Genomic DNA, 15,291 nt, shown 5'->3' on the forward strand with positions numbered 1-15,291 from the left:
GCATCCTTAAAGGGGCCCTATAAGCAGTCTCTGTCCATGCACGGTGGTGAGAGCACTGTGACATGGAGAAGAGAATGTCACACTGGCCCGGTGTGTCTGGGCGGTGCCACGTGTGACATTGGAAACACAAAAGGTGGCAGTTGTGTTTCCTGGGGGTCTATGGTTGCAAGGGGGACTCCTCTCTTCCCCGATAGACTCAGTATTGATTATATTGAAGGGTGAAAACTTGATTAAGGATCCAAATGGGTCTCGCTGGGGTTTGGTGGAGTTGGGTGGAGGGAGGAGAAATGTTTTGGAAGGTTTTCATTTTGAATTTTGTGTGGTTTTTTTTCTTTCCTTTCTTTTCTTTTTATAGTAGTAGTAGTAGTAGTAGTGTAATAAAGCTTTTTCCTTTGTTATTAAGTTTGGTCTGCTTTGCTCTGTCCTTGATCACATTTCACAGCATTTGATTGGTAAGTTGTATTTTCATGGGGCGCTGGCATTGTGCCAGCGTCAAACCATGACAAGAGTTGACAAAATTTTTTAATTTCTATGTGTTTTCAGTTATTCTGGACATCTTTTTTGCAGTAGTGTCATGCTGTCACACTAAGTAGATAGGCATTGAGAAATATCTCACTTTCCTGTAGTAGCATTGTTTGAATTCTGGAAGCATGCCCTTTGGGGTTTAGAAAATGTAGAGTCCTCTATAGGATACCAGGGCAAGATAATCAGCCCTCATATATAGTGCATTTGCCTGACCTAATGATCCTGCAGACTGGCACTTTTAATGTACATTTACAGTAGCTTTTCTTTGTATCTGATTATCTCCCTGTTATTACTAGCTTACTTTTTACATATGCCCTGCTACTGAGGAGAAGAAAATTAAAAGTAACAGCTTTCCATATTAGGAGTCATTCCCAGGTCATGATTTTGAATATACTACACTAGAATGAATCCCAGATCATGATTCGTGTAGGATTTTGCAGGTTTAATTATCTTGTCTACCTTTTCTTTGTGACATAAAAAAAAATAATCCTGTGGGTTTAACTAGTCCTGCAGGGGAAGAATGTCAGAAAGTGGAAGTCTTCCAGAGCTTAAAAAGTACATTTCACTGCGGATGTGGACCCCAGTGATGGTGGGTGGTTCTGCTGAAGTGACAAGTCAAGTGATTGTGTGACCATCAGGAGTCACCTCTTGAGTACTCTGCTGTAGTTTTCTCTTGTTCCAGAAGGAGGACAGCTTGAACTTGCAGAAAAATCTTGTCTGACTTTGTGCACCTCATGAGTTATTTTCACAAGCTTTTATTATAATTATGTTAAAACAACATAAGGCATAGCCAGAGTGGTAGCAACCAAGTGTTCTGTAATCTCAGTCCATATGAGCACTCTCAGTCCATACGAGGACTGGGTGTGGCTAAGAGAAATTAATTACTGCTATAACATTAAAAAACATCAAATCACTTTGTAGATTTGTAGATGCCCTTATTAAAAAATTAAAGTATATTTTTGGATTTAACTTAATCCCTTTGAGGGGGAATTAAGCTAAGCGAACAGAAGCTGCTTCTGAAGGAGTTGCTTCCATGCAAGGCTTCGCTGTGCTTTAGCTTGACATCTTTAGTTTCTTCATCTTAACTTCTGTAAGTAGCTTTGCCTAGACTTGTCTGTTGTTCCCTATGGATACCAAACTGGCTCTGTATTATAAACAGTAAGTTAATGTTTCTAGACACAGCCTCAAGCTCTGTGAATTCTCACTTAGAGAGAAAGTCCTGTCATTCAGAAATAATGAGCCAATAAGGATATCACAGTTTCATTGTTTTATGTTTTCCTTGGAAAGTTATGTCCTGCTGACAGATTTGTATCCATATAGGTGTTATGTTGTGTTTGTAGTAATCTTGTAAATCACATTCTTGCATGTTCAGTCTCAGGGTAAGTTGATGAGCTCATGTGGCAGATTAGAATGCATAGATTACAAGGAATTTTTATACTGTCCCTTAAAATACTTGCTTCTGTTTCCCTGGAACAGGAATGCAGGAGAAGGGCAAAATGACTGTCATTGAAATGGTTTGTATGCCACGACTAAGAGACACTAGCCACTGCTACAAGAGCTGTCTTAAAGACAGCAAAAGAGTAGGCAGGAAGAGGTAACCTTTTCTCTTTTGCCTCATCTTTGCCTGGCAGCTGATAATAAAAAAAATTTCCCCTAACACCAAGGTAAGGCAAGGCAAGTTAGGAGTCTGTTTCCCAAGCAGATGCCAAGGCAGCTTCCAGAGCAGATGGTGTTGAGTTGGCATGAGCTCTCTGTCCACACCCTGCAGTGTTTTGTGGAGCATCTTCTCTCATAGCTACTGGGCAGTAAACACAGCCCTCGTTTGGCCTCTGAACTGGGAAGCTGGGCTGATATCTTGTGCCATCTGCTGAAGGCTCCCGCTGCGAGTCGCTGATGGCAGTGGGAGCGAGTCGCCTGCGTGCAGGATCCTGTCACATACACGTGTGTCTCTGTTTGTTAAGAGTGCTGCCAACAGGCTTTAAACATGGGCGTTTTGTGGGGAAGGCTTAGAAACGGCTGTGCCTTATCCTAATTTTGGAAATCGTATCTCTGATTTCAGAATCTGAAACAGCGCTGTAATCTAATGTCACCACAGCGTGTCGGCTCTGAGCTCTATGAGCACATGTGACAGCCATCCTCCTACGGAGGGAGGGCACCGTTCGCAATTTCAGAACATTTGGCTGTAAGGAGACTGCAGTCCAGAACTACTCTGCAAAGAGGTGGTGCCAGGTCCCTGGCGTGGTTACTGAGCTGAGTAAGAGCTGAACTCGGGGCTCAGCACAGCCCTGCAGCAGGGCCCCTGCCAACTGCTGAAACACGTGTCAATTAAAAGATGTTTTCTCTCATTGCAGTTACACCGGTTAAAGTGCCATTTTGACTCTTCTATTTACTAATAGGAACCCAGTCATAACAAGTTGTTTTCTGCCATAGAACTCAGCGGAGGGTGCATTTTCTTTTCCTTTTGCTGTTGATCGTGCAGCCTTAGTTATGTATTTTTGTAACTGGTAGCCCCACAATGGGTAGCTCTTTAAATATCTAATCATTATCTGGCAGCTCATCATTATCTAGCATTCACAGAATGGTGCCTTGAGCCTTAGCTGGCCTTTTGGGAACTTTCTGCTGCAAGGAAAGAGGGACATATGCTACTAGGATTTGAATTAAGCTAGCAATCTCTTCCCTTTGGATTAAAGAGTATTAAAATAGGGATATGTAGGAGAAGGAAGGTATTAATTCTTAAAAATGGGACCATACTCCCAGTACTAAGTGATTTCAGCATTTATTATAATAAGAAAAAAAGGCCTAAAGCAAGGAGTCCCGTGGGCTGAGCAGGAGCATTCCCGTTGAGGATGCTGCAGCGTCGGCGCTGGGTCTTCTGAGCAGCAATGTCCCCGATGTTCCAGGTGGAGTGGCACAAATCCAGTGGGCCAGATGCCCTTTTTTATCCTGTTTTTTGTCCCTTTGGATTGGTTTCTTTCTGGATCCTTTCATTTGCATGAAGGTTTAAGGAGCTTGATTGGCGCATTACAGTTCTGTCCAGGTTGGCTGGTTTCAGCTGGGGGGTGGTGCACTTTACGTAGGTGTATTATGGTATGTAGAGTACTGTATTTCTGACAACTACCCCTTTAAACCCCTTTTATCATAACCAAACTAGCAGTACATGCTTAACAATTATCAACCATTTTACAACAGTTTCTAACCTATTTTTAACATTAATTTTAAGGTCAGTGCCTGACTGTTGCATGTGTTTTACTGGCCAGCACCTCTCTTAATTGCAGAAAATGGCTTACTTGGATATCCAATGTAGAAAGCAGATGAATGTGCATCTTTATTTTCCTCCCCTGGGAAGGTCATAGTGTCTCTGAGGCGAATAACAAGCCCTGCCAGTGTATGGTCAGCAGATGGTTTGTGCACTGTGGCTGCAGAGAAGAGTGAACTGCTGCCATTAATGACTGCTGGGGCTGATCTTTCACTTTACTTATTTCACCCTTTATTATGAGTACTGGTTAATGTGCTTTTCATCTCTTTTGTGTCTGTTCAGCAGCTGATTGATGCCTCTCAAAGCAGGGACAAACTATCTTAAAGGCTAAAAATGGGAACAGATTTTATTTGTGTTGCTGACACCTGTGTCTTACCATTTTTTAGTGTCTTTGCCACGCTACAGGTTGCAAGAAGACTTGTACTGACATGGGCAAAAGGGTTGCCTCTGGTTAGAAATGAACTGTAGCAGTTCACAGGGTAAATAGCACTAATTCAGGATTTTGCTGTAATTGTCCAACTTAAGCATCAAGATGAAGGCTATCTTATGAATTGACAGCTATCATAATGATTAACTTGTTTTAATTGGCCCTAGGGTCATTCTGGGTTTTTAAATTTTTTGTAGGCTGTTATTACATTTTTATCTCTCTAAATTAATAAACTTCTTGTTAAAAATCTCTATTTTCTGTACTACCCTCAGACATCACCAGTAGGTTGTCCCTCACATTGAGGAGGTTCATGCAGGAAGGATAACTTACTGGTCCAAGGAAATGGACAACAGAGTGCTATGGGCATTGGCAGAAAATGTGCCTTGCATGGTGCAGACCACAGCATGAACAGTGGCTGTGTGCCTTGTGGAGGCAAAAATGTTGAACTCTCTGCTGTAGCATTAGCCTACCTTTAGATATGGCATAAGGTCTGCCTGTGTGTGTTGCAGGTTTGTGTCACAGCCATTGTCACCAGGCTGACCTTGTGTCATAGGAGATGACATTTAGCCTAATTTTTTGTCAGACTCTAGAGTGACCAGGTTCAATTTTAGAGCAGAAGTGGGTAAATGTGCTGCTCAGACGTAGGACTGGCATATATTGAAGAGTAGTCTGATTTCCTCTCATCTTACACTGAACCATTCCCCAGTAGCTGGCAAAGGCCAGTGTGGAGGTTTGATTTGCTGAGATGGGCAATTTTTGCTTTTGGGAGAACAGAGAGAGGCTCTGTTAGCTACAGGAAGCCAATAGTTCTTCACAAAAGACCCTTGATGTTCTGGACTGAACTGTAGTTGGTGCTAATTTCAGCTTTTAAGGGAAGTCTTAATTATCATATGGGACCAGAATATTTTTAGGAAAAAAAATGAAGATTTTTTTTTTTTTCCCCAGCTTTTGTCTCTTTGCTGAAGATACCAGTAGATAAGAGCAACAACTCCAGTCTTTCAGGGAGTGTTTCCAAGAAGATAGATATGATAATCATATTTATCTCACATACTGTGATTTCTCCTCTAATACAGTGCATTTTATGGCACCACCTGCTATAAAACAGGTTTAGTGCATGTCAAACCCAGCAAAATTTCAGCCTCAGCACTATAGTGAAGCAACAACACTGAACTTCATGACCAAAATTAGACATGCTTGAAAAAACCTGCCCTGTAGAGTGCCTTCGTGGGTTGTGACTCTCAGTACGGAACCATAGAATCATAGAGTCATTAAGGTTGGAAATTACTTCCAAATTCATTAAGTCCAACCTTTGACCAAACACTGCCATGCCAACTAAACCATGGCACTGAGTGCCACATCCAGTGGTTTCCTGAACACTTCAATTCCCAGAATTTGTAGATTTAAGTACCCATACAGGGGTCAAACCCAGTACCTTGGTGTTATTAGCACCATGCTCTAACCACCTCTGATAATCACATGCATCGAGTACTTGGAAAGATACTATCTTCATTTAATGAAGTGCAAATAAATTTTTTTTAGCTTAAGTTAATTTTATTAACTTCTTTGAAGTGACTTATGTTATAATGATAGGAACGTAAGTACATACATAAAAATATCTCCTGGATGTTAGCATATAGCAAGGAATGTTTTGTAGTGATAAGAACTGGTCCTTGAGACTGATATTATAGTTGTGTTTCTGTCTCCACCAGAATTACCATGAACTCTGATAGATTGTTGAGTTGAATTGATTTGACTAAATAGAGTAGAATTTGTGTATCTCAAATGTATTTTTCCCAGACAAGAATTTAGAGCTGTTTTTCTTATATTTTTATTTTCTAGATCTGTATGCATAATTTTTTTTCCCATGGATTTATTACTGAATAAATTAATTTGGAGGTACTGTCATGGGACATTTATTTGATTCTCATTTGGAAGATCAAAACACACTTTTGAGCCATAGACTGGATTCTTAGTATGAAAAAATGTTCCTCCTGGTTGAAAAGACATCGTTTTGCAAACTAATGGAGCCTGAGATTCTATTTCTGGTACATATTAACTACATTTTCTGAGAACAAACCAATTTGTGTAATTACTCCAAATTCCTGCCACTGCTAGGAGTCTGTACAACTCCCTACTGATAGTCTTTTCAGTATTATTCCCATATCCATGCACTTATTCTAGTTATATCTTTAACAGGAATACTACTTCAGTAATTTTCTTTAGAGACTATTTTATTGCTCATAAGGCTTTAGATCATCCATATAGTTTGATTGATAGCTTTGTTAATTGCTAACTGGAGTATCTCTTTGTTTACTTCTCATTCATATATTCCAAAAGGACCTGAAAGCCTTAAGCAGTTCCATGATCTTGTAGTGGGGACACCCTACTGACTGAAAGAAAGAAAATCTCAAATCAAGAGAGCTTAAAGTAGCTAAGATATAGGAAGTAAATAGGTGTAGAAAAGGAGGATAAAATGGAGAAATTTAGCCAAGGTTTCAGGAAAAACAAAGAAGATTATAGTCTCTCTGAAAGAAAATTAACTTAGGATATTGGTGACTAAAATGTATGTGAGTGCAAAGCAGAAATTAAAACTCCGTTTCACTGATACTTGATCTGTGTCCCAAGTTCTTGATAGTCACGAGAAATGCTGACCCAGGGGTGATGGGTCATAGACCTGCTGTCAGACACTCCTTGGTGTAGCCTGGGATGAGTCAGCCCCATTTTATCAACATGAGACAAGGAATCAAACAGTACCTGTGTGGCACCAGATTCCCTTCAGACATCTGAGCAGAGAGGTGCCCCTGCTGGGCAGCATGGTGGTTGCTCTGCAGGTCAGTGTGTGAGGGATGTCCTTTGGCCAGGCTGAGATGAAGGCTGTTTCCCTGTGAGCAGCTGTGCTCTAACAAACAGGCTCCTGTGCTCTCTTAAGGAGTGCACCTCAAACCAGAGGCACCCATGCATTGTAGCTGCTTTCAACAATAGTTTTCCACATCTTGTAGAAAACAGAACAGGGTTTCCTGATCAAAACACAAAACTGCCAACATGGCCTACGTATTTTCTTACCTGTAGCCTGATCTTGATTAAATATTTTTCATATTTGAATAATAAAATCCAAAAGCATTTAATGTCAGATGTCTTAAATGACTGTGCTATGCATCATGCAAGTGACTGATGGCTTCTGAAAAAGCTGTAATTACAATTTATTGTAATGCCTTTCCCTCCCTCTGGTAAATGGGCATAAATATTCACAGGGCTGGGTACATTAGTCTAGGTAGATTATTCATTCATTTGCTGGAAGAAGTATTTGCAAATAAGTGCTATGGAAAAAGAAAAGCACTGAAAATCTCCTTCCTAGTCCTTTAACCAATGTTAGTGCATTACAGCATAGCCGAATTTGGTGAGACACTTATAGGTAAGTTATTCTAAAGAGTAGGTGTCAGTGAGAATTTAAGGGATGTTTGAATGTTTTTTCTAATTTTGCATACAATTATTGATATTGTGCAATACTGAATAAATTTATTGCATGCGCAGTGGGGCTTACAGCCCTATCAGTGAAACCGGGGGGGATTTTTTTGGGTAGAGTCAGCTGTATTTTATTTGAAAGGTTTACATTTTATTTGCAGAAGAGAAGAGGCAAATATTCATTTTCACTGTATTCCTGTACTACTTAGTTATTTTTAGAGTTTCCTTTAGCTTTGGAGCACTAGTGACTATTCTGCTTTGGTCTTTTTTTTTTTTTTTTTTTCAATCAAGCATTGTTATTATTTTGTTGGCATACTTTTCTCCTTAGAAGAAGGAAATTGCCTTACCCTCAGAGCATCCTGTCTGATGTAGTCATGTGCAAAGCAGATGCTGAGTCTAAGCCCCCTACTTCAAACTCTTTTTCTAGTCACTGAAGAAAGATGAGCACTTCTGGAGTAATTTGTCTCTGAAATCCCTCTCAGGATGTCAGTGATTTCACACTGCAAATTGTGAAATATACCATTTGGTGTACAGTGTCAAGATGACTGTGTTTATCTGAGTACCAAACCAAGGCTCAGAGAAGATGGGATGAACACCCCTATGAGTGATAGTCAAACCTTGGTGCCATGTCAATGGCTTGGCAAAGTGTTTATGAAAAAGCAGTCTTTGACAGGATGAAGTGTGATACTGTGGAATGTCCCATGGATTTACAGTCTCAATTTCCAATTTCAGGGAGGAGAACATTGCTATTATCAGGGAAAAATTCGAGGAAATTCTGTATCATTTGTTGCCTTGTCAACATGCCATGGATTACAGTAAGTCTGCTGTTTTGTTTTTACTGACCTTTGTTTATCACTCTTTTAAGCAAAATCAAGTTGTTTATAGTAAAATAATACATGTATATAGTAACATAAGTGCTATTTATTTTCCTGCCAGTTTGTCACCAATATTAAGTAATCAAAAATCTTCAGAATTTCCCTTTTTTTTCTAAGCTGAGGACTAATGGCAATAGCTAGGTATTGTTTTAAGATAATTTATTATAGAGATAGCAGAGTAGAAGTAGCTGAAAACATCCTATTCTAGAAGAATAAAAACAATGCCAATGAATTATTTGGAAATTGTGTTATTTTCTTGTTGCTATAATGATGTATATTTTATTTTTTTTTTGTAGTCTCTTTACAAAAAAATTGTTAGTTTAGAATTTATCTTGCATTATCCATTTTTGTTAAAAGAATTTCTGGCCTTAAGCTGTGTGTATGCAGTAATACCTTTCACATAGTAAAATCTTGAAAAATCTAGAAGAAAAGGTATAAGAGGGTGCAATAATTTCTATTTGAAGTGCATAATTTTACTTATAATTAAAGCCTCTGTCAAGTGAAGGTTACATGAAGTTGTCTATGGATTGTACAGCTTTTGGACCTGTCTACTTTTGGCACTATTGAATGATGATAGTCAGGTTTTCAGATCAACCAAGTGCTGTCACATTTGGGAATTACAGGATCTCAGCACTACTAATGCTGACATCAGCTTGAAAAGTCATGGCACCAAGTTAGCCTGTGTGGAGGTCATGTGAGCTTTACTTTTTGCTGTGGAAGCAGGGTTTAGCTGATGGAAATCTTCAGCCTATAGTCTATCTGCAATTATTCTGTAGTTCAGTCATATAAGTACTTTTATTTGAGTCATATAAGTACTTTTATTTGAGTAGTGTCTTTCTTTTGTACTTTGGTATGAAGGGGAGAATGCATGCAGAAGACTTGTCATCCTTGCACTTGTCTAATTTACAGATGTGCAGCTCAAGAAACTTGAGCCCAGTTTGAAGCATGGACAGTGAGCCTAAAAATAGTAGCTTCCTAATGCATCCTGAGCACTGCATGGCTTCCATTAGCAGTGATCCATTAGGTCTTGGCCCCCGCTAACTCCTAGGAGAAAAAGCAGGAACAAAGGAGAGCTTGCATATGTCTTTCCCTGCTCTCTTTCTGTGAGTTTATGCTTAAAACTGACTGTTCTGCTGCTCTGTATTCTTCAATGGCCTGATACCCAAATTGGTCCCTTCTAAAGTTACATGATAGATGATGCATTTTTTTCATTGTCTAATTCAACTCTCTCTTGAGAGGTATCTCCCTGTCTCCTCTCTCCATCCCTCCCTCCATTTTTGCCCCTGATATAATAAAGTTTCAACTGAGTTCTTTGACACAAGCTTACTCTTATCAGGCTGGTATTTCAAACATCCAATATGAGAAAGTAATGTTTCCTGAGCTGTATTAAACTCACATTCTCTGACAGTGCACTTCCATCATTGCAACTAGCTCCTATACAGCTGATTTAAAATTATAAGTAATTACTCACACTGGCAATTAGAGCTCCTTAGCTAAAACCACATTTTGGAGTGTCTTGCTGGAATAAGGGTAGCTGGGCAGAGTTGTCTTCTGTCTGCGGGGCAGGAGCTTTGCTTTAATGAATTTTAGGAAGTACAAATGCCTTTAAGATAATAACAAGGTTCATATTTCTAAAGGTCATGCTAATCTCCTCTTTTGCATATTAGTACCGCTAGATCTCAGCCAGTAACAGCAGAATTATTCATACATGTGAAAAAATATTGAGGATTTTTAATCATAGGTTACGAGTTCTTCTTTTAGTAATGTCCACGTCCTTCCTTTTATTGGTTAAATCAACCACATCTGGCTGACAGGATAGCTGAAATTGTGGATGTCTTCTTCATGACTTGGCTAATGACAAGTATATCTCTGCAAAGTTGACTTCGAGCAAGCCATTTGGCTTGGCTTTTTGTTTCGTTTGTTTTCGGTGGGGTATGCAGTAACCGGGGCTCCCCGTGAGTCAGCCCGAGGAGGGCTCTGCGCGCACGGGCCGGCGGTGGTGGGATGGGAGCGATGGGTGGGATGGGTGGATGGGAGCGATGGGTGGGATGGGCGGATGGGAGCGATGGGTGGGATGGGTGGATGGGAGCGATGGGTGGATGGGAGCGATGGGTGGATGGGAGCGGTGGGTGGGATGGGTGGATGGGAGCGATGGGTGGGATGGGTGGATGGGAGCGGTGGGTGGGATGGGTCGATGGGAGCGGTGGGTGGGATGGGTCGATGGGAGCGATGGGAGCGATGGGTGGATGGGAGCGAGCCGCGCCTCGCAGCCCGGCACAGCGGCGGCACGGCCGGGGTCCTGCTGCCGGCTGCTGGCGAATGCAAAAACTGCCGCGGCTGCTGTGAGTTCCACTGTCACGCTACACGTGTGATTGTCCGAAGAATACACATCATCAAAATGCAGGCTTTTGGAATGTTTTGCTTTCTGTTTAACACACCCGTGGGCGTGTGGTTTATTCAGAGCACAGTAGGTCTGTGGCAGCTGGTGGGAAAAGAGCCATGAATGCCTTGAGTGTGCAAGTCAGGTCTGGAGGTCAGCTGTGACTATTATTCTGTCACTGCTGAGTGGCTTGATGAGAGGTCAGTGCTGCTGGGAGCAGCAGTCTCACGAGAAGCTCTTTGCTGGCACCGCTTCAACTTGCCGACCCTGCTTAACTAAAGCTGCAATTAGAGGGAAGGAAGATTTGACTGGTAAAGGTCTACAGGGTCTTCCCCAATCTCCTTTTACTTCCAAGCAAAGAAGCTCTAGCAGATGCTAGAATATTTTGCTTAAACTATATAGACAGTATTTATTTCTAAAGAATAGGCACATGTAAGTTGAAAAGTGAAGTGTTGGAACTCAAAATGTCCCTCAGACATTTTCAGAGGTTCCAGGCCTTGGTCAGAAGCATTTTAGACCCTGGCAAGCAGCTGAAAACAGCTGTGATTTTGAGTTTGAGCCATGGAATGAGTTACCAATTTTGAAGGTGGAACAAGCAGTCACAGAGGGTTAGATGGTATAGGAGAAGTAATTACAAATTAGAGGGGAAATTTTTTTAGTATTGTACAGGGGGGGTTTAACACCTGTTTTACTTTGTACAGGGGGGGTCAGAAGTTCTAAGATGGAGGAAAGTGGGCCTGATCCTGTTCTTCCTCCTTCTTCTTCCTTGCCTCCATGTTCTTGGTGATGCTGGCACTCGTGGATTGGTTTAGAGTAGAAAAGCACATTGTAACATAGATAGTAGGTATTGGGGAAAATCTGTAAACATATAACACGTAATATATCATATAAAAGATAGCAGCAGCCCTGGGCGGGGAGAGAGAAGACGAAAACACCAGACACTGAGGGTGTCAGGAGTGTGTGTGTCTCTGCCTGGGCCGCTGACCAAAGCAGCTGCAGCAGGCGAAGACAATCTTTTAGATAACTGGCAATAAACTGCCTTGAGACCAAACAACAAGAGGCTGCAGAGTTTTTCTTTGGAAGCAAAGGTTGGAGGAGAGACTTTACCACCACACGAGACCCCTGAATCAATCCCGGGGTTCTCAGAGTGAAGCAGCTTTACATTGTAGTTATGCTCATACTTGATATATGTTATACAGTCAGTAACCCAGGTTACTTCTGTGAATATCAATATTGCTGATAGAAAATGCTGCATAAGAAAAAAGAAAAGGATCTCTTTTTGTTGCTTGTAATTCCCATTTGTTTTGGGTGTTTTAACAGTAAGGTAAGTAAATAAATAATCTAGCTTTCATACTGTTGTTCTTATGTGCTGTGTGCCAAATTTGAATTTACAGCTCATATTTAGACCTAGCTTAAACACCTTAGTAGTGGCCCTTTGAAAAGGACATGCTGATACAGCCTAATCCCAGCCATGTGTGTATGCCACTGCAGTAAAGGTAAAATTACTTAAAAATGTTCTGGTTTGGTTGGAGATCAGAATGTGTTGATATAAGAAATAACATTTGTTTTTCTGCTCTTACAGATATATAATAGTTGTATCAACACTTTCTTTAAATGAAATGCTAAGGAAAGAGTTAATAAAAGACCCATTAAAACCTAAGGATAATTCAATTTGATTCAATACAATTTTTATTTGGGGAAAGCTATGCACATGTTACAAATATGTGTTCCTAAAGACAGGTCCCTTATTTATCTGTTGCAGGTAGGTATCTCCTGCATGGGAGTGGGGGCTTTGGACTGGATTTTCAGTTGGTTAAATTAGTTTAAATTTGTGTTTATATGTGTTGTAGAGAAGGTTTGTGGGAGAAAGAAGTCTGCTTCACCACAGGAGAAAATCTTTCTGAAGTAAAGAAACAAAAAGACTGATCCCAAATTGCATTCAGTTCCTGAAACCATTTTAAACTCTTCCTTTCTCAAATATTTAAATTTTTAAAGTATATTAACTTTTAGTTACTTCTATGTTGCACTAGTGTTTGTTTATTAAATCTGTATTTACATTTCCTGCTCTTGACAGTGGGATGTTCTATGATGGAAATCACACTTACCTTATTGAACCAGATGAAAACTACACTTCGGATGTAAGTAGAATTTAAGTAGTCCTGCTGTGTTTTTTGAATACAGTCACCCATGGGTACAGGGTAGGCATAAGGCTGTGGGACCAAAGGGTCGCCCTCTCATTCCCAACTCATTTACCTTGAATGTGAGACTCCATCTGCACAGACAAAAGCAGACCTGCAAAGATTAGACAGTGAGTGTCTATACGTGTGCAGTCTGTAGCTCTTGGCTGTAGAGCACTGCAGCACTAGAGGAGGGTTCCTTGGAGCCTGTGAGTGCCCAGTCCCCTTCCCTGGCACCTCCTGCTCTGGGTTTATTGCATCACTCTCCTCCTGGTTCCTCCTTGACTCCAGTTCAGCAGCTCCTGGGACTTTCACTGGCTCTCCCTGAGCAGCTCTGGGAGCCTAATTTAGGCCTAGCTCTGTGTGCTCAGCCGCTGTTTTGAGGTACTCAGATATAAAAGGTGGTTAAATGTGGCATTAGCCATCACATTGCAGTTGGGAAAAGGAGAATGTAGAGTAATGGTGCCTTGCAACTTGCATGTTCTCTGTGGTATGTGTTAGGTAAAAACTGGAACTGTTTAATGCTCATGAGATGGATTAATTCTTCCTGATGTAATATTGGCAATTATTTACTATTTCAGGACGACTTCCATTTCCACTCTGTTTACAAATCCAAGTTGTTTGAATTTCCTTCAGTCGACCTGCCATCTGGTATGATTTTTTAGTATTCATGACTTGAGTGTTTTAGTCTAAGGCCAGATTTGTTGATTGTATTTGATAGATCATCTTCTGAGAGTATATTGTTTTGTTATATATAGTTTCTTTTACCCAAATAAATAAAAAAACCACTGAAAAAAACCAATTTTGAAACAGTAAAAACACGGGAAAAAAATCTGAAATGATGAAAAAACCCTGAATCCAATGAATGAAACCTTTTCTAGACCTTCATGTGTTTCTCTTAACAGGTCATATGGTCTGTGGGCTGGATTATGTGCTGGTAGTTGTAGAGAGGAAAGAACTGAAGTAGCCTAGAGGTGATGAAAATAAACACCACGTTGATGGTGGTTGATAATTCTTCATGGGTTTTTCTTGTTTTGAGATACAAGGAGAGTACCATGGAGTGAGCATGAGTCTGGGAGACAAGAAGCTGCCCAGTGTAGTTTCTGTTTAGTGACTGATCTCCAGTCTCATCAGCATCTTTCAAAGTACTGGATATGATGAGGGCTGTGCATTTCAGTGCAGATGAATTTGGAGGCAGAAGTGGTTTCAAGTGCTTGTAGTGATGAATGTCCATATTGTATGTGGAGGGAGAAATTTTTTTTTTTAAAAAAAATGGGTTTTCATCTGAGAGGTTGGCTTGTTAATTGAAGCTGAAATTGCAGCAGTTGTGACATATCCCCATTCTGTCAAGGATTTGCCAATTTTACAGATGTGTTTCCTGCCCTACAATGCATATCCTAGATAAATGTAACTGTCCTTTGTAGACACTGACATTTTTGTAGAAACCACCTCCAGTCTGATTTCTTCAGGAGAATTACAGATGTCTGCTTATCTTGTTGCAAACTATTTGTCCTATGGTAACATTTGGATCTGAGATCTTATGGTGCTGAGTACTGCACACAGATGGGTCCATCCCTGGAGCACAGTTGGTGCAGGTTTGCCAGTTTGTAAGCAAAGTAGAATAATTCAGGGTGCTAATGAGAAAAGAAAAAAAAAAAAAAAGGAAATTGCTACTTGGTTTGCTTTATTTCAGTTCTGAAGAAGGAATCTGTCTGAATCCAAACAAAAACAGTGTCCCAGCTTGGTGCCTCCTGTCCTGGGATGATGATTGTGATGATTGCCCAGGCAAGGTAGAGGCAATGTTGGGATGGAGGGACATGGGCACGAAAGGCTCATGACATTTGTGCAAGGCATTGACTTCTGTGTCAGTGAACTTCCTGTGTACCTGCACCTTACACACGTGCCATGCTTACTACCTGTGCTTGCAGAGATGATAGTGGAATGAGAGCAATTTATTGAACATAGGGTCAAATAATTTATCATTTATCACCTTTTCTTGAGGACATATAACTCAAAAGATTGGAAATACTCCAACCAAGGCTGAGTTTAAAATAAGTCTTCTATCTCAGCTTGTTAAGCTAAGATGCTGCCAGTGTTGGTACTTACTATCTATAAGCTGTTTTATAAGATTTCTTAATAGTGAATTTTATGTTTTCAACATTACAAAATTATGAAATAAAATTGTTTTC

At 40.5% G+C, this 15,291-nt stretch overlaps 1 protein-coding gene across 13 annotated transcripts in view; it reads left to right on the plus strand.

Moving 5' to 3' along the window:
• ADAM22 (ADAM metallopeptidase domain 22) overlaps window positions 1-15,291 on the plus strand; it is a 134,936-nt gene that overhangs the window by 65,201 nt on the left and 54,444 nt on the right. For all 13 annotated transcript variants that reach the window (XM_072925504.1, XM_072925505.1, XM_072925506.1 and 10 more), the window contains exons 5-7: window positions 8,403-8,485; window positions 13,000-13,063; window positions 13,684-13,753. In XM_072925504.1, coding sequence (XP_072781605.1) covers window positions 8,403-8,485; window positions 13,000-13,063; window positions 13,684-13,753 — 217 coding nt within the window. The remainder of the gene's footprint in view (window positions 1-8,402; window positions 8,486-12,999; window positions 13,064-13,683; window positions 13,754-15,291) is intronic.

Source organism: Taeniopygia guttata, chromosome 2 (assembly GCF_048771995.1).
Source record: "Taeniopygia guttata chromosome 2, bTaeGut7.mat, whole genome shotgun sequence".
Lineage (NCBI taxonomy): Eukaryota > Metazoa > Chordata > Aves > Passeriformes > Estrildidae > Taeniopygia > Taeniopygia guttata.